This window comes from Lolium perenne, chromosome 2 (genome assembly GCF_019359855.2).
Source record: "Lolium perenne isolate Kyuss_39 chromosome 2, Kyuss_2.0, whole genome shotgun sequence".
Lineage (NCBI taxonomy): Eukaryota > Viridiplantae > Streptophyta > Magnoliopsida > Poales > Poaceae > Lolium > Lolium perenne.
This window is the reverse complement of record NC_067245.2, coordinates 79,903,350-79,923,206: the sequence shown is the minus strand read 5'-3', so window position 1 is coordinate 79,923,206 and position 19,857 is coordinate 79,903,350. Positions and strand designations below refer to the sequence as shown.

The window sequence follows — 19,857 nt, the reverse complement described above, 5'->3', positions numbered from 1 at the left end:
TACTCCTTGCCCTCGCCCTCAGCCACCATCTTAGGAGGAGCTCTGATGGTGCCGTCGAGGTGGCCGAAGAGGCTGGCGCCGGACATGGCCGGCACGACTTGGGCCCTCCAAAGAGAGAAGTTGGTGCGGTCGAGCTCGATGGTGATGATGCTAGAGAAGGATGTTGCAGATGGCACGGACGTCATCGCTGCTGCCACGAGAGCACCGGCGGAGGAGGTCGCCAGAGTTCCTTCGGTACCCATGGAGCGGCGGCGCGTCGGTACCCATGGAGCGGCGGCGCGGAAGGTGGAGAAGAAGATCGTGGCTCTGATACCAAGATAAATATTGTGTTTGCCGTACCCAAATAGGTCAGCCTCCGGTGTATTTATATTGACATAGCCTTTACATCAAGTTTACAATCTAAACAATAAAGACTGATTGATACATATCTACAGCTACCATCTACGAGAGATATGCTAACTAATACGGTTTACGTAGTAGCCGATTTCTCTTGTACCTAAGCTATACAAATAAAGCATCATTTATTGCCTCGTTGGTTACATATCAATGCCCCATTTTGCCGAGGAATGCCTCAATAATGCTCCTTTACCACTGCACGAGAGCTGTTTGTTCGACATGTGGGTTGTTTTGTTAATTTGCAATCCTTGTTCTTTACCAATGGCTTTTAGAAAATAGAGATGTCAATTTGTACTGAGCTACTACCTCCGTTGTGATGAATAAGACTAATAAATTTAGTTAAAAAACAAAGCTTACTAAGTTTGATCAAACGTAAAAAGATAAAATATAAACATCTACAACATGAAACATATAGATTATGAAAATATATTTTACAATGAATCTACTTAATATTATTTAGATATCGTAAATATTTATTTTTGCCTATAAATTGGTCGAACTCAGAGGATGTTAAGTTTTGATAAAACTTAAAAGTCTTATTCATTAAAACGGAGGGAGTATTAATAGTTGAAGCAAAAGGAATTAGCAAAGGTCATTACATACTTTGTAACCTAGCTGTAAAATCATGCAATGCGATTAAAATTTTGCACTCCATGTCCAATGGATATCATCCCATTTCTTTTTGGGGCTAATCTCAAAACTTGCAGGAAATACATATGGCCCATGAATAATGCATCTTGCCCAAAGTGGTTGCATATTATTCATGTATGGAACTGGGACAAAGTGCAGCAAGTGAACAAGATTTCTCCAAATAGAAACGACAGCATAGTTCAACATTTGTAGTCGTAGACTGACCCCTGTGCACTGACAGAGATCGTCATAGTTCAGCATGGTTCAACACTTGTAGACGATCCCCTGCTCACTGACAGAGATCGTCATTGTTGTTGGCAAATGACAAGTATAACTGAAGTTCAGGTGCCGCGATCCTCTGTGATGCTCCTAAAATTTATCAAGACAACGCATCGGATCGAAAGAATCGATTTTTTTGCCGAGTCATTTTCTTCCGTCCGGCAAATCCAAAATCTCGTCCACCAGCCTCTGCAGCGCGGCGCACGACGAGCCGCCATCCCCGACGGCCCTCCTGAACTCGGCGCTCGTCTCCAATGCCTTCGCCCTCGCCTTCCTCCCCTCCTCCGACCCGCCGTCCATCAGGCTCCGCAACGCGCGCTCCAGCTCCGCCGCCTGCACGAAGAACCCCTTCTTCCGGTCCATCTCCAGCGCGACCGCCACGCCCACGCCGGCCACGAGCTCGAACGCGTTCAGGTGCTGCTCCCCGTACAGCGGCCATGGCACCATCGGCACGCCGAACCACAGGCTCTCCAGGACGGAGTTCCAGCCACAGTGCGTCACGAAGCCGCCCACGGCGGCGTGGGATAGTATCTCGCTCTGCGGCGCCCACGCCGGCCAGACCAGCCCCCTCCCCGCCGTCGCCTCCAGGAACCCTTCCGGGAGCAGCTCATCGAGGTTCGCGTCCGTTGGAAACCGTGTGCCAGCGACGGGCGGGCCTCGCAGCACCCACAGGAAGCGGTGGCCGCTGCGCTCTAGGCCCGCTGCGATCTCCGTCACCTGGGCCGCGTCGTGTGACCCCATGCTTCCGAAGCAGAGGAGCACTACTGACGCCGGCGGTTGGGCGTCGAGCCACCGGGTGCACTCGTGCCGGCGTTGGTCGTCGTCTTTGGGTTCGAACCAGATCACGGGGCCGATCGCGTGGAGCGCCGGAGCAGGGCGACCGGGCACGCATTGGCCGTCCGCAATTGCGGCGAGGACCGAGGCTTCGAGCTCGACGGTGGTGTTCACGATGATGCCCCTGGCTTCCATGTAGCGGCGCCCGTGGTACTCGAACGCGTCGTAGCTCTGGATCTTCGATTTGACGAGGCAGGCCGGCATGTACGACGGCGGCACCGGCAGCAGCCCCGGCACGTCCACCGCGCCTTCCATCTCCGCAAACCCAGGGCCTGTCAGTTCCTCGCGGAGCGCCGGCAGGCGCAGCATGAGCGCGAGGAACGCGGCGGGGGAGGCAAAGTACACGTACGCCGGCACGGCGAGCTCGTGGGCCACGTCGAACAGGGCCGTGAAGAAGAGGTCGACGACGACCGCGGCCGCCCGGGACGACGGAGCCAGGCCGGCGATGGCCGCCTTGACGTGGGGCGTGTGGAGCTCGACGTACCGGGACGCGAACTCCACGGGATCCACGCAGTCGGTGGGGTGCTCGACGGCGGGGAGCTGGAGGAAGCGGGTGTCTAGGCCCAAAGCCGCCTCCCGGCGCACGTGGCCCTCGACCTCCGACGCCTTGGCTTGCGTCGGCGCGTGCATGACGAGCACGGTCAGGGAGAAGGCGCCCCCGCCGGCGGCCAGCAGCCTCTTGCCGGCCTCGAGCGCGGACATGAAGTGTCCGGATCCCCAGAGCGGGATGAGGACGACGGTAGGGCGAGACGCCATTGATGAAGGAGAAGGACTAGAGTGGGCACAGTGGGATTTGGAAAATTTGCCAACAATGGCGAGATCTGCCTTGACGGAATTGAACTGCTGCACGCCTGAACCTTGCTTTTATGGAATCAAGAGATTGTCCCAAAACGTATACGTATCTAAAGAGCTTTCTTGTCCTCGATTCTCATCCAAATGGCATCAGGTTTGGCACCGATAGCTACTCCTTCCCAACGCTATTGGCGTGCCGAATGCTCTTGAGTGATCATGCACGTCTTCTTCACCAGGAAATGACAATACAGACGACGTCATGGTAACGGTCACAGGATGGAGCGTTCCTGGAGGCTGGAGGATTTGTCTTTTTGTTTTCGATTTGAAGAATTTGTCTTGTAGGCTGATCGGCAATTTCATGGAAGTGCACCTACTCACCACTGATTCTTCTTCATTTTCTTCTAACATTTGAAACGTTTCAAAAAAATCAAACCTATGGCAACCAAAATACCATGTTCAAATGGCTGTGAAATTTTTATGCGTTGAAACAGGACCCCGGTTTCCTAAAAAAAGATATATTGAAATCTCTGTTCTGCTGAAATGTATGTATCTTGGAACTTTCTCATGAACCAGGAAGCTTGGTGTCAAGTGCTTGCGGCCACAAGTTCGATAAACATAAATCAATTTTTTACAGATAAGCACAAGTTTTTTTTGCCTTTTGTGGGAAAGGAAAGAACTGGTTCATTCTTTTCGTTCGGATAGTGTGCACAAACACGTCAATATACCATCTCAAATTCTCAATCAGAAAGAGGACGTGCACTAGTCCATTTCTTTTTATGCACATACGCCTGCACGCAAGATCGACTACCATCACGATCATACCAAACGTCTTCTGTTAGGAGAATCTTTCTATTATGTGCAAGACGTTTGGGGAGCTTTCGGAAAGAAAAACCATGTGGATCAACCGGGGGATCACATCCGTTCCATCATCCGCCTCCGTGCGACGACCCGTGTCACCCGGGCCCACGTTATCTTCTGCCCTTCTTCTGTTCTCTCTCTCGCGGGATCGCTCCTCCGCCTCGATTTCGTTTATCGTGGAGCTCCTCAGCGGTCCAGCCTCACTCAATTTCCAGGTTTTATCGCTTTACCCTACAAGTTGTGGATTTTCTTTTTATCACAAAACCACAATCCTAAGATTTTTTTCACAAAGCACCAATCTTTGGGGTAATTGTTTGCACATAGCACATAATCTATAATTAGCTGGTTTGTTAGCCCATGACAAACATATAGTTGTGGGTAAGGTGACATATAGTCACTGATTGCGGCAACCAATCAATTGCTAGAGTGTAAAAGAATCAAAGTGCATCATTCATGATTTTCTTATAACGGTGGGCAGAAATGATGTTTTGATTCTTGTACATGCTTGCTATGTGGGTTGAGAGTGTTTAGAAGCAGTCTTTTAGGATTCCATGGGAAAAAAGAATAGTTCAACTTCTACGAGTATCCCTCACATGCCCTTCTTTCTCGATGACGCTAGGTGTCTAACTGGACTAAATATTTGTAAACCCAACTAATTAGAGATTATGTGTTTTGTGCAAACAATTACCTCAAAGACTGGTGTTTTGTGAAAAAAAAAACTAAGGTTGTGGTTCTGTGATAAAAAGTCTCCAACTTACGGTGTAAAGTGATAAAACCTCCCCAATTCCACCTCCACCGGCCTCCTCCTCCCGAGACTCCTCCGCCTCGTCCACCTCCCACCTCCCGGAGCTCCTCCATCTCGTCGCCTCAGAAAGGCAGTCTCGCCGCCCGGAGTTTGCCTGCGTCAATCTAGGCCCTTGTCGCCTACAAGGCGTGGTACGGCGGGCGCGAGGCCGACGTCAGAGCCCAGGTCACTGCAGCAAAGATCGACCGTCGGGGAACCACCGCTGCCCTCCATATCCGCGCACGTGTGTTCCATACCCAGGCTCACCAGCCGGCTGCATGGAATATGCTGCATAGGTGGGCGGTGGGAGGTGGGCCTTGCTCCCAGTGGCGGACGCCGTTGCTCCAAGCGGCGGAAGCCATTGCTACGGGCGCGATTGCTCCGAGCGGCGAGCACTGTTGCTTCGAGCAATGGACGCAATTTCTCCGAGCGGCGGACGCCGTTGCTCCCAGGAGCTGACATGCTTGTTACAAGGGTGGCCCGAACTTGCTACAAACGGCGACGAGCTTTGATACCATGGCGCGGCGGCTTTGCTACCATGGTGTGGCGGCGTTTCTACAAGGGGCGGCTGACCTTGCTACAAACGGCCGTTGGTTTTGCTCCAAGGAGCGAACGGCGTTGCTAGATGGAGCTTCCAGCGCTGCTACCCATCGCGTGGTGGCGTGGAGGTGATGCTACCGGAATGGTGCAGTCGTGCTACAAAGTTCCAATGGCATTGTTGCTTCACCGCTGACGTCCCACCGGGTTTCTCTGACGGTGGAGGAGATGCGCGGCGCTGGGAGAAGATTCCGCAATAGTTCTCCAGCGACGCCCACGACAGGTTCTCCGGCGATGCCTACGACAAGTTCTCTGGCGACGCCATTGACGAGGTTTTCCATCGGCGCCCGCGACGGGGTTTTCCGGATATGCTTGCGACGAGCTCTGCGGTGACGGCTCCGGTGTTGTTTGCGGGTCACGGGAAGACCAGGGGGAAAGAGTGGCAGCACTGTATGTGGGAGGAGCAGTTTCTCATTTATTCTGTGTGGATTTTTTTTCTAATGAAAAGGACACGTGTCAGCCTCTCCACCCGGGGGATCGTAGGATTTGATCCCCCAGGGATGCTCACCACTCCCCAATCGTTCCATACAAAAAATCAGTGAAACCAAACAAAATAACATATTTTTTTAGATATGGGAGCATCATCCCAGCCTCTGCATCAATAGATGCACACGGCTAGCTTTATTTAACCAAAGTAAAGTATGAGTTTACAAAAGTTTCATTATTACAATCAAGGAAATGCTAAGGTCGACACATGAATCGACCATAAGAAGATGCAACACATAGAAAGCCTATCCATTTTCTATTCTATTAATATGTCGCTATCCAGTAGTCTGGAAAAAGAAGTCCTGAGCAACCACTAGCATCCGGTTGCATCCAGTAATCATATCCTCCCGTTGTTCTGGTGGGAGAAGCAAAACCCATTGTTGAATCCAATGAGCAGCGCGTCGGATAACCTGCAAAAAATTAGTTCCACTATATTTGTTAAAGATGATATCATTCCTAGTCCTCCAAATGGAACAACATAGAGCAGAAACTCCAATATTAATCTTATATTTATCATTCTTGCGTACACCATTAAGCCATTTACCAAACATATTAGTAATATTAGCCGGTGGGGGTATATTATAAGAAAGATAAACCATACGCCAAATAATTTTTGCAAAAAGGCAGCCAATGAACAAATGATTAACGGTTTCAGTAGAATCACAAAAACAACATTTTTAACACCCATTCCACTTCCGTTTAGCTAGATTATCATTAGTAAGAAGCACTTTGTTACTAAGGAACCACATACATATCTTAATTTTTAAGGGGATATTTAATTAACACAGATATTTACGAAGAAAAATAATATGTCCATTCATCAGAACAAGATACATAGACTTAACTGGAAATAGACCGGAATCCGTGAGTTTCCAAACAAACACATCGGGTTCAGTATTCAAAGTAATTGTCATTAGCTGCTGACATAAGTTCAACCATTCTAACCATTTGTTGTCATTCAAACCTCTTCTAAACGAGATATTCAAAGGCGTAGTTGCCAACACCGTTGATACTAGAACATTTTTATGTTGAACAATATTATATAATGTCGGGTATTGTTGACACAAAGGGGCATTCCCCAACCAAACATCCTCCCAGAACCTAAGAGTCGTTCCATTTTCCAGTTTAAAGAACCCCCGGTTAAAAAAAGTCGTTCTTAACCTGCATAAGACTCTTCCAAAAGGGTGAATCATTAGGCTTAGCTTCAACTTGTGACAGAGTTTTATTTTTGAGGTATTTATATGTAACAATTAGTGCCACGTACCCTCCTCCGAAAGGAGTTTAAACAACGCGTCGGAACCTATTAGGATAAGGCAAGGATCGTCCAACCCGCGTCGGAACCTAAGACTCGAAGAAGTAGATAAGAGAAGTTTCAAAACTCGCAAAGGTAAGAGGAGAAAGAATATAGGTAAGGATAAAAATCAGAGCTAATCAGATCTATCAAACGAATTTTAGAAAATAGTTTTGACACTAGACACAACAACGTCCGTTGGCAAGGCTATCCTACAGGCTGGACTAGTGAGGTACCGTCAACCTGAGCTCTGATACCAACTTGTGACGTCCCGGAACCGGTACCATGAGGATTCCAGTGATCAAGCCGAAATCCGCACGATATCGATTCAGAGACGCCCTCCGACACGACGTGCGCGACGAATCACACACGTGATGACAGAGGAATTAACACGAGCGGTAACATTATAACAGGATTACAATAGAGCCCACAAAAAAAACATATATATTACAACAACGACTCCAACGAGTCAAGATACAAATATACAATACAAAGATCCAAATCATACAGAAATGTCGAATGCTTCCGAGTACGGACAAGATACAAATTGGACTAAAAGTCCTGAAGATAAACGATGGTGTCCATAACCCTGCCCAGGCCAAGTCGGAAGGGTAATCTTGGTAACGTCATCTTCATCGAACATAACTTCATACCTGCCCGGTTATGTCCCAAAGAAGCAGTAATAAGTACGGGTTCGTACTTAACGAGACTTCAAGACGTATAAGCATTCGTCAACCAGTCGTCCTTTGTACTTTAGGCATGCAGGGGACTTAGAGGACGCAAGAGGAATGTCATAGGCAATATGGTGAGGTTAAGCGGCAGCGCGCAAGCACTAAAAAACCTATAGAGGCACTCTACAACATTCGTCTAATCAGAGAAGATGAGAGGGCGCATAAACTAACAGTTCTATACTCTGCAAACATAACAAAACCAATTCGTTCCCCTCTCGCAAAGAAGTACTTACAAAGGCAATCACACGGTGGACAAGTTTTATTAGGTAACCATTGTAGTAATGCTAAATTACTACGCAAGTTATTAGCAAATTATTAACATCGGCATAAAGGTGTAAGTTGTTCTATGATCGAGCTATTCAATTCCAAGTCGCCCATAACCGCGGACACGGCTTATCGATAAGATGTACACCCTGCAAGGGTTGCCCAAATGTAACCATACGCATGCTCGACCCACTTACGACAGGTGGATGTCTCACAACAAGACCGTTCCTAGTTCAACAAGAAAATCTAGGGGGCCACCCGTCTAAGCTACCTGTATCGAAGTTCGGTCGTACTCCGAAGCGGACTCAGGGTTTGCGACGGCGGCTAGGCGTGCGAACCACACGCTTCGCTAAATGTCCCGCGGGGTACAACACAGAATATAAACACCCGAAGGCAACAAGAAGTAAACACCCGAAGACAACAGTAAGTAAAGCATGGAATACATGGCATAGGCAAATAAAACCAAGGTTGTGGCCCCCTTTTCAACTGACTTGAGAAAAGGTAATGGGTGAGGAGGGTCCCGATAATCGTCCCCACGTACGGGTAGAGCGCTCAATCTCGGAACAGATAACAAGAACTCGGGTCCTAGGGGACATTAGCGAGTCAAAGTTCCGATGCTTTCGCAAAGGGGCTCACATATGCCTCTGCTTACAATTTTAGTTGTTAACAATTAAGAAGCATGTGTAACTCCAAAAAATATATCCATAAACCATGTGTCATGATTCCCAACAGATAACCCGATAAGATAACAACAACGGTAACGAGATAAGACAGCACTAGCATGCACTAAGACTCGCAAGGGCAGACTCGATAACCAAACAACAGCTGTAGGGGGTGGTGGTGGCAAATATTGGCTGCTTGAGGTAACAAGTGGATAGGACACGTGACAAGAACGCAACTAAAGGCTAGCATGAGGGAGAAGACAAAATAAAATAGGTGATCGACTCCTGCAGGGGCAGGAGTATAGGAAATGATTGCCTGTTAAAGCTTGTCGAGGAACATCTGGAGAACTTGTCGTATCTCACAACACCACTTCGCGATCCTATCCGGGAAGAAGCAAATGCTGGAACAGACACACCGTAAGCAATTCTTACTACTACGGATAAAGAAGATCCAGCATGATCAAGATGATATGCATGACATGGCAAAGGTGATGCTAATTTATCCAAATTAAGCGGAGTCGGAACCCCGAACAAGCAGATTAGGTTGGAGTTGCATTTCTACCGTCAATTTTAAGTGTTGATTAGCATGGCATAGACATGGCAAGGGTGAGCTACTTCAAAGTTAAACAGAGCGGGAAAACCTAGGTGGTGTTCTGAAATACTCCGCATCTTATGTGAGGTGAAATGCACAAACTATCACGTCACGATATGATGCAAGATGCAAACAGATATATGGATGGCATATTTATGCTCAGCACATTTTTCTGATCAAATTTCATATATAACACTTTTTATATCGAGTTATAGTTTGGAAGATATTAATTTTACAAGTTTTGCAAAAAGAAAAGGAAACGGGCAGGGGATGGACCTGCCGTGTCCTGGGCTGGATCTGGTATGTGTCGGTGACGGATAGCTTCAGGCCGCGCGGGTGATGTGCTGCGCCGGCGGATCTTGGCTTGGCCCATCAACAGCGCCGGATCTGGTCCAGAACAAAAATAGACTTAAATCGCAAGAGTGGCGATTTGAACCTGGGATCTGTCGGGTTAGGAAGCAGGGGGATTACCACTACACTGATGCTTCTGTTGTTGAAAGTACATTTATGATCAAACAGATGTATGGATGGCATAATTATGCTCAGCACATTTTTCTGATCAAATTTCATATATAACACTTTTTATATCGAGTTATAGTTTGGAAGATATTAATTTTACAAGTTTTGCAAAAAGAAAAGGAAATGGGCAGGGGGGTTAGAAAGATGCAAACAGATGTATAGATGGCATATTCATGCTCAGCTCATTTTTCTGATCAAATTTCATATATAACACTTTTTATATTGAGTTATAGTTTGGAAGATATTAATTTTACAAGTTTTGCAAAAAGAAAAGGAAACAGGCAGGGGGTTAGAAAGATGCAAACAGATGTATGGATGGCATATTTATGCTCAGCACATTTTTCTGATCAAATTTCATATATAACACCTTTTATATCGAGTTATAGTTTGGAAGATATTAATTTTACAAGTTTTGCAAAAAGAAAAGAAAACGGGAAGGGGATGGACCTGCCGTGTCCTGGGCTGGATCTGGTATGTGTCGGCGACGGATAGCTTCAGGCCGCGCGGGTGATGTGCTGCGCCGGCGGATCTTGGCTTGGCCCATCAACAGCGCCGGATCTGGTCCAGAACAAAAATAGGCTTAAATCACAAGAGCGGTGATTTGAACCTAGGATCTATCGGGTTAGGAAGCAATGGGATTACCACTACACTGATGCTTCTGTTGTTGAAAGTATTGGGCCACGAGACCTTTAGAACAAGCTGGGCGGAGTTCGGGAATGATGGCTCAGGCTGGGCGTTCGGTTTAAACCGAAATTTCGGTTCGGTATTTTCGGTGTTTAAACAAATTCGGTTTCCAGAACTGACAACCGAATTAGCATCTAAAATTCAGAAAACCGGTGCATTCGGTTCGGTTTTCGGTATAAACCGAATAGAAGAATATCCTAATACATATGGCAGATGCATCAACATTTTCAAACAGAGATCTATAATAAATGATAGCAAAACGACCCAAAACAAGAACTTTTGCAACACAGTGCAACTTGCAAGGAATAGTAAAATCTGACAACATATATAGATTATAGTTAACACACTTGACAATTGATAGTTGAGACTTCAGTGACGCATACATAGAATTAGAATCCATATGTAACAGAAAAAAGCTTGACACTTGACACATGACAGTCATCTGAAGAAAACCAGCGATCCGGCACTTGACAGTAGCAACATCAAGTTGTCATCAACAACAGCAAGCCATGAAACCATGAACAGTCAGCATTCAGTAAACAGCCTAACAAGCCAGCGACGAGAAAATTGGCACCCAAGTTGTCTGAGTTGGCAACAAAGACATACTCCTTGCTTCCTTGCCCTGAGAGAAAATTGGCAGATATAATAAGCACGAGATTACAAATAGCGAAAAAACTTCCACAACATGGAGCTGCAAATATACTGGCTAGTTCACCCTATCTTTCCCCCTCATATGGCATCAAGGTTCTTTACATTGGGACAATGAGGTACTGGCCGGTTGGCCAATGTAATGACTTGTATCATTAATCAACGGTTTCTAAGAACAAGAGCAAACCCTTATCATTGAATGATATGGATAACAGACATGATGCAGACCATTTGTTTACCGGTAAATAAGCCTAAACACATGATTTTACAGGGGCACCCTTTCACTATTAGATTCTTTAATGAAAACATTATGTCATGCTTCTTTATTATTTCTGATGGGCAAGAATGTGCATTCATGTCATGGAGATGTGAAAATAATCAGAGGAGCATTAGAAAAGCATTATACCACAATATCATCTAAGGGAGATCTAAACCCAGTATCAAAACATCCTGGAAACCAATGGTTGTATAAACCAGTCATACTAAACTTTCTGCCCATATAGAAGATTAAGCATTTGTGCTCACCTGCGACAGTAAGGAAACCATGAGCTTGACACTTGAGTACATAAGCAAAAATATTAACTATGGAACAGGGAACTCACCAAGTTTAAGCTGAACAAGTATTGCTAGCTTGTGATGTCTTCGACTTGGCAGACTTTGCAGTAGCGTACTCTTCTAGTAATTCTGAAATATAGAAAGAACCATGTAATGAGCAATTAAGCATACTAGCATGTAACAAATACAATTAGAAGAAATTTCTTAGAGAATATGCTACCTTTTTCCAAGATCTCTAATTCCTCCATATCCTCTTCAATATTGATAGGAGTAGAACGCTTTAGCCAATCTTGGCTACAAACAAGAACTTGAACCATGAAGGGAGTAAGCGAGGTCCTAAAATCATCTAGAACACGTCCACCTGTGCTAAATGCCGATTCTGATGCAACCGTTGATACCGGGATTGCTAAGACATCACGAGCCAATCTTACTAATACTGGAAATCTAGATGCATTTAACTTCCACCATGCTAGAATATCAAACTTGATGTTGTCCTCTTCATTCTCTCCCATAAAGTATTTATCAACTGTTATTGTCATAACCTTCTCTATGCCCCACTCCATCAGACATTGCTCTAAGTTTTTCCCAATGCCATCTCCCTTATGACCCTTTACCATGCAATAACTAATAATCTTCTTGTGCAATTTCCAATCACCATCAATAAAATGTGCCGTGATTGTCATATAACCATCTTGTTGTTGAGATGTCCAACAATCAGTAGTGAGACAAGCTCTTTGGCAAGATTGTTTCATAAAAAGTTTTAGCTTCGCTTTCTCTTCAAAGTAAATACCCACTGCATCCCTAGTTGTCGTTTTTCTAGATGGCATAGAAAAATGAGGACAAGCTATTGACATTAATTTTCTGAAACCTGACTTTTCAGATGTTGCAAAGGGAAGCTCATCTTCTATAATCATTTCAGCAATAGCTTTCCTTATTGCTTCGGGATCAAATTTGCTTACTAAAGGAGTTTCCCCTTGTCTAACTTGCAAAATACTTTGATTCACATTTTTCTTGTTGTGAGGATTAAACTTGCAAGTGCTAAAATGACTTTTCAAAGCAGATGTACCATTAATTGTTTGATGGGCCTTGATCTCATGGTTGCAGTAGTTGCACTTCCCTTTCTGCAGAATACCACCAATTACCACTTCGCTGAAATGAATCCACATCTCTGATCTCTTCGCCATTTGCCTCCTTCTTGCTGGTCCATCATTACCCTTCCCTTTTTTCTCCCTTTTATTCCGTTCATACTCCTCATTCTTCTTTTCTTCTTCCTCATAAACTCACATCTCCTCTTCAGTCATCTCAACATCATTTTCTGCCATCTATACATATATATAAAAAGAGACAACATTTAGATCGGGTCATTTATTCATCAATTACATTTTCTGCCATCTATTCATCAATTCCATTTTTCATAGAGGATTTGAGTGATTAATTGGAAACTTACATTGCCTGATTGCTCTGTGTCGGCGGTAGATGTCGTCGTGGAGAGCTGGGCAGTAGATGCCGTCGTGGAGAGATGGGTCGACGGCGGGCGGCTCGACGGTGGGCGGCTCGACGGTGGGCGGCTCGACGGTGGGCGGCTCGACGGCGGGTGGCTGGACGACGACGGGTGTTGGACGGAGGCGGGCGTCTGGACGGCGACGGGTGCTGGACGGAGGCGGGCGTCTAGACAGCGACGGGTGCTGGACGGCGGTGGGCGGCTGGACAGAGATGGTCGGAGAGGGTGGGAGGCGGCGCGGCGGGCTGAGTCTGTACCGCGGCCGCGAAGTCGCGGAGAGCTGGAGACCCTGAGACGAGAGCCTGCCCTGAGCGCTGAGCGGGAGCAGAGAAGGGGTAGATAAATAAGACGTGTGCTGTGCGCTTTCCAGGTTGGGGAGACGAGAGGAGAGGTCTGACTCTGGCGTATTCAATGAGAAGTTGAGAACGAGGTGTCTCTTCGAGTTTGACGCAACGCATCGAAATTAGAACGGTCGTGTCGTGCGGGTTTGACACTCCATATATCGGTTAACGCGGTTTAACCGAGCTAAATACCAAACCGACCGAATTAAGTTCGGTTAGTAATCCTAAAAACCTAAATTTAACACATGAACAGTAAAACCGAGAATTCGGTATATTCGGTATCGGTTTCGGCTAGGTGTTCGGTTCGTCGGTTTTTATGCCCACCGTGAATGATGGCCTTGGTGGACGATCTGGTCAACCGGGAATCCATCGAGGGAGGAAGAACCGGGGCTCGGGGGAGGGAGGCGAAGGTGCGCCACAACATGGAGGACCTGTGGCGGGCGAAGGTGAGACCGGGGCACCACTGAGGAACGGCCGACGACGAGGTCCTGCGGGGCAAAAAGATGGTCACCGTTGGCAGCCGCGTCTAGAAGTTGAGCGAGAAGAGCGAGAGGTCATAGGGAACAAGAACATCACCAGGAAGCCATTGAAGGAGTTGGTGAGGCCAGAGGTACACCACAGTGGTCGGAATTGAAGAAACTCGACGACAGGTCGGGAACGGAATCGGCGATTTTGGAGACGATTGGAGCGTCCCCTGGTCGATTCCTTCGAGGAGGATGGAGAGGACAACGAGGCGCATCCGCCGGTGCCCTCGGAACGGCGGGGGATGGTCTGCAGCGGCGGCGCCATGGAGAGGTGGAGGAGGTGCGGTGGGGGTTGTTTTTCTCCTTGGTTTGCTTATAGAGGAGAAGATAAAAAGGTGGGGGAAAGCGGAGGGAATGGCGGCACGTGGGGAGGAAGAGGAGGGGCGAGCTAGGGTTTGGCTTGGGCGTCTCGGTGGCTAGAAAAAGAAGGGAATGGAGGGGACCAGGGGAGCAGGTGCGGACCGGATGAGCTGCTCGCTCACGTCCTTCTTGTGAGATGAAGAAGACGACAACAAAGGAAAAGTGGAGAGCGTCTCCACTCGAAGAGGTACGGGCCGAGAGGTGCAAGGTGGGCTGGGCCGGTCGGTGGGAAGGAGAAGAACCAGAGAGAGGGCCAAGGGAGAAGGGGAAGGTTTTATTAAATGAAAAGGAGGAGGGATAGGTTTTATTAAACCATATGAGAGGGAAAACGCAAAATAGCTAGGGTTTATAAAATAATTTTATTTTGTAAAAACATGGATGATATGATGCATGCATGATGTCATGATGATGCATAAAATAAAAAGAACAAGCAAATCTAGTAGGGGTATTACCCGGGGCCGTTACAGTAATCAAGCCAGAGATAGGATTATGAACACACAGGAGCATCCATCAAACAGCAGCAGCAGCTAGAGCAACATGGCAAGCCATGAGCATCATAGCATGCTCATGAGCTGATGCACACAAGCCACAGCAGCAGCACAGAACACATAGTAGCAGTAGTAGCAGCGGTAGAACAGCTTAACAAGTATGAGCAAGGCAGCACATCAGCAGCAACCATGGCAGTAGCAAGGCAGGGCTAATCACACAGCAGCAGCAGCCATAGCAAGAGCATAGGATGGCCATGAACACAACACAACAGCGGAGCAGCAAGTGCTGGTGTACTGGCAAAGCCAGCACACCAAGGATATGGATGCCAAGGCATTCAGAGGAAGGAGAGGAGGAAGAACACATAAGAGAGTGAAGGAGGCGAACATACCTGGGAGCAGGAGCCGTTGACGCAACCATGGCAGCCACAGCGGCACAGACCAGGCCACGACAGCGCCAAGCCGCAGCCAGGCCAGGCCACGCCGAGCGCCACCGCACCCATCGCACCACTCGCAAGCCGTCGAGCAGCCCCACGGAGGCCTGGAGCGTCTGCTGACACGCATCGCCGGCGAGGACCGCAATTGTAGCATCAGAGAGGGTCGAGGACGAGCGAACCAGGACGCAAGCGCCAGATCGATGCGGATAGATCGATGCACCGTCACGGGCCACGTTGATTGCGCCCCATGGTGAGGGCCAACACCGCCGGAGTCAGCAGGAATCGGTCGGCGACGGCCAGGGCGACGCAGGCGTCGCGAGAGAGAAATTAGGGTTAGGGTTCAGTCGCGCGAGAGAGGGGAGAGAAGTGAGGTCGGTTCAACCTAACCCACTGGGTTACACCGACAGGTGGGCCCAAGGGCAATTTGGTCATTTCCAAATTCTCCTTAAACTGAAACTTTGATCAAATTTAAAAAAATTGAATATAACTCTAAAAAAATAGAGAAAAATATGCAAATGACTTAAAATTTTATTCTCTATCCAAATAAAATATGAGATAGAATTTTTGAGACAACAAACTTTGAATCATTATTTAATTCAAAGAAAAAGGATTAATAAAGAATCATTAAAAATAAGATCATATTTTCTAATGATTAAATAAGTCTATAAATTAAAAAGGACTTCAAAATAACTTGGCAATATTCCAAGTTAATGTTTTCACTCTTAAGGAGAAATCATAAATTGTTCTTATTCGACACCTCCGACATGAAATAACAAAACACCGGGAAGGGGGAACCAAACCCTAAAAATGGAAAGCATGCATATTTGAATCTTTAACCATTGCCCTTATCAGACAATGATGCTATCTTTCAAAAACAGAGGACAAGGGTCAGTCTACACCATCCAACTGCAATACTTTGCAGTCTTCAGGCAAGTTCATCACTTGCTCATGTTACTTTGAGTATTTTTACCAAATTACTTGCAAAGTACTATGATTATCACTCTTGCATGAAAAGCAAAAGAATTAATTTCATAACTATGAATATGACTATGTGGTGGGAAATGGAACCATGGTATGAGTATGGTGGAGGTTCCATTGCAAGGGTTTATATCCATCTAGGATTAACAACCAATGTCGTCCAGTGATTCTTGTGCCGTATAACTCGTGTTAACCATAAGATCTGGAGTGGGACGGAGTAGTCAACTGTACCGGCCTCTTCCTCTCGTACATCAACGGATGCGCTTACCGTAGTCACTTGAATCCTGAGGGACAAGCGGAGTGGTTGGGGAGCCCTAAGTCCCCACGGTAATGCGGTCTATGAGGGGTTGCAACGACCGGCGAAGGAATCAGGTCGAGAACCTGGTTGTTGTCGAGGTCGGAAGGTATCCATAGGGGTACACTGACCGGCGAGGACCCAAGGTCGGAATTGCAACAAAGGGTGGGTGTGCGAGGTCGCGAAGGAGTATAATTTGGCTAGGACCTTATACCGGGCCTCACACCACGGAAGTGTGGACGGGAAAGTTGCCCGGTTGGCACCAAGGTTAAGATCTCTTATGGGTAAAGCAACACACCTCTGCAGAGTGTAATGAATCGTGACCTATCACTCCTTGTTCCAGGATTTGGAACTGCGAACGTTGCCCGAAAGGAACTCCATGAAGTTCTAGTAAGTAGGTGAAGGCTGGCAGACATAGTTCTTCTGAATAAAAGCAACCTTTTGAAGAAATGATTATGAAAACCTGCATTGGTATTAGACTTTCTGGTCTAATGTCGTAGCTAGTGCATTAAAAACCTCTTTCCTATAATGAACTTGTTGAGTACGCTCGTACTCATACCTCTTATAATTCCCTGCTTAGATTGTCTGAATCACCTTGAGGAGGCCACCGAAGGACCAAATGGAGCAGATGGGATCTGCTATGAAGAACCAGACCTCTCTGGAGGAATAGAGGGGGTCGACTACCTAATCGTCTATGGAACCGGGGAGGTTCCAGAAGGAGAACAAGTGTGAAACACCGTAGTGATAGTAGTAATCGAGCAGCACGAACTCTTTAGCATATAGCTGCTCGAGTTCAATAATGTATAACTTATTAAGACTTCTATTAAGTAAGTTAAGTAGGGTTCAACCCGAACCTAGGAGTAAACCTCCATGGACCCAGGAGGAGCTCCAAGTTGATGTACATATATGGATTGTAATAATATGTGAATGAGTTGGAGACCAGCTATGTTTCTGTTGTACTACTCCGAGGGATGTAATATTTGCGGATTGGTACTTCGCGAATGTTATGTCAACGACTGGCATACTACAACATGCAGTGGTATGCAGGGTCACCACAGTAGCCCAGTTCTTCGCACAATCCCGTCAAAACACTTGAATATATATTATACTCTTTGGCCACTTTATTTCTGATGACATGTACACTTATCCCACTGCCATCCTCGCTCTATTTGCTCATTCACAGGTGGTTCAAGTGATGATGGTCGTGGAACTGTTTCCAAGAGAGGTAGGCATGAGAAGCCTCCAGGGTGCCGTACTAGCTCTCGCTTGCCTTCTAGAGCACCTCAGAATACTGGTCCAGGTAGTTCAGCTGGAGGCATAAGCAAGATATTTTCCAAGAGAAAGAAAGACAAGCATGCAGCTCAAGATGATGATCTTATTGAGAGAGTGCCAACATTCAATGTTGGCGCAACACATCTTGCTGATTGGAGAAGAGTTAGAGAGGCAAATCCATATCGGTTCGAGGAACGAACTTACACTGGTGGGGACAGGTTATTCTGTGCCAACACCTCAAGCGAGCATATGGGAAGATTTCTACAACTCTAGAGAGTGTATGAAGAATGGTGTCATTGTGATGCCAAAGGCCATCAACAAGGAAATGCTTACCATGCATGAAGCCACAAAGTACCGCTTTGTGGTTGATACCTTGAAGAGTATGGGGCTGTATGATCTTGTGTGCTTGAAGCCCGGTGATGAAAAGGGAGTTGGGCCCTATTGTCCAATCCTTGTCTGTCAATTCCATTGCACCGTGTTCTTTCATGATGATCCTGATCGCACTATGACCTGGATGACTGGTAAAGAGAAGTACACTTGCAACTATCTTGACTTCTGTGAAGCCATGGGATTTGGTGGTGGCCGTGCTCATGGATTTAAGATTCACTCTCACGATAAGTTCACTCATGGAGACATAGCTTTTTGCTATCCTTCAGAACCTACAGCTAGTCCTCCCACTATCTCTGGGATGTATTACTCCTATCTTGTGCTTACCAAGCTATTCAGTGAGAATCTCATCAGCAAGTCAGGAGACTCAAGTGAATGCCGTGCCTACCACCTTAATCTGATGTACTATTGCCGACCTAAGAACATTAGGACAATTGATGGATGTGACCTCATCTAATGTGAACTGAGGCGTTTTGTTTGGGATCGCATGACTCCAAACTATGCTCAGTATATTCAGCAGCTCATCAATAAGGTGGTGCCTTCCCCCAACAATAAGAAAGATCAACTGGTCAAGATGGATCCATTCAAGTTTCCTACTCAGGACAATAGACCTAAAATCTCAGCAATGATGCCCTCTGAGCGCCGTTCCAAGGAAAGACATGACCCTGCAGCTAGCTCCAGCTACTCTAGGCGCCCCAAGCGCGGTGCTTCTCGCTTCTTGACAAGCCTGTGGTAGATGTGCAGGAATACCAATGATGTTGCTCATCAAAGTCTTGCCTTGAACCAGGAGACCAGGAGGCGCCAAAATGAGTTCATGGCTGCAAGAAATAACCCTGTTCCTCCTCCTGGACTTGAGATGGAGTCTGTGATTGCACTAACTTGGGAGATGTCTCCCATTGATGATGAGATGCTCCAGAACTTTGATTTCTCCATGTATGCTCATGGTGGTCTTCCCCCTAGATCTGCTCAGGACCCTGATGCTGCTGGATATAGAGAAGATGATGATGAAGACAATGAAGAGTATGATGATGAGGGTGATGATGACGAGGATGATGATGGATCTCCATCCACTGGGACAAAGTTCTACTGATGGGAGCGCTAGCATCCCTACTCTTTTCTTCGTCTTTTTGGTGTTCCGATGCCAAAGGGGGAGAAGAGAGTAGAGTCTAGGATCACGGGGTCCCTTGGTTGCACAAGCCATGATTGATACTTTATTTGCTTCTTATTTGGCTTGTGCTTATTTGCTTGCTTTTTCAAGAACCATTTGCTACTTTGAATAATTTGTGTATGGACAAGTACTTGTATGCTTAATCTCTATATTAGGATGATTATGTTTTATGCTTATATATCTTGATATACACATGTCCATACCATGCTTGTTACCTAAAGATATTGGGGGAGCTTCTCATATTCCACAAATGGTACACTTTGCATTCAAACGCAATTTCTCCAAGTGCACACATTATGGGGAGTTGTCTTAATATATTATATGGAATCAAGGTTTAAAGCTTATCATAATATCTATATGTGACCCTAGCTCGGTTTGTCATCGTATACCAAAAAGGGGGAGATTGTAAGGGTATTTTACCCTTATCCATTATTTTGGTAACAATGATACCGTGCTAGAGTATTTGGCCTAATACATGTCTATGAGGTTAATCTCAGGTATTAGCCA

General features: G+C 46.5%; 1 protein-coding gene and 1 long non-coding RNA gene across 2 annotated transcripts; both read right to left on the bottom strand.

The window, feature by feature from the left end:
* Positions 1-1,032: 1,032 nt before the first annotated feature.
* On the bottom strand, positions 1,033-3,024 carry LOC127333064 (malvidin galactosylase UGT88C3-like). The gene has a single exon (XM_051359383.2). It carries the CDS (start codon positions 2,893-2,895, stop codon positions 1,450-1,452), a length of 1,446 nt encoding a protein of 481 aa, XP_051215343.1. The 5' UTR covers positions 2,896-3,024; the 3' UTR covers positions 1,033-1,449.
* A 7,671-nt stretch (positions 3,025-10,695) lies between these two features.
* LOC139835174 (uncharacterized) lies at positions 10,696-12,918 on the bottom strand. The gene is made up of 4 exons (XR_011750907.1): positions 11,823-12,918; positions 11,650-11,731; positions 11,454-11,572; positions 10,696-11,021 (listed from the first exon to the last, which is right to left on the bottom strand). It is a non-coding gene; the product is annotated as an uncharacterized lncRNA (long non-coding RNA).
* Between the last annotated feature and the right edge of the window lie 6,939 nt (positions 12,919-19,857).

Bases quoted from the DNA above. Each gene is read 5' to 3' on its own strand.
- LOC127333064 (XM_051359383.2), bottom strand. From the start codon at position 2,895: ATGGCGTCTCGCCCTACCGTCGTCCTCATCCCGCTCTGGGGATCCGGA.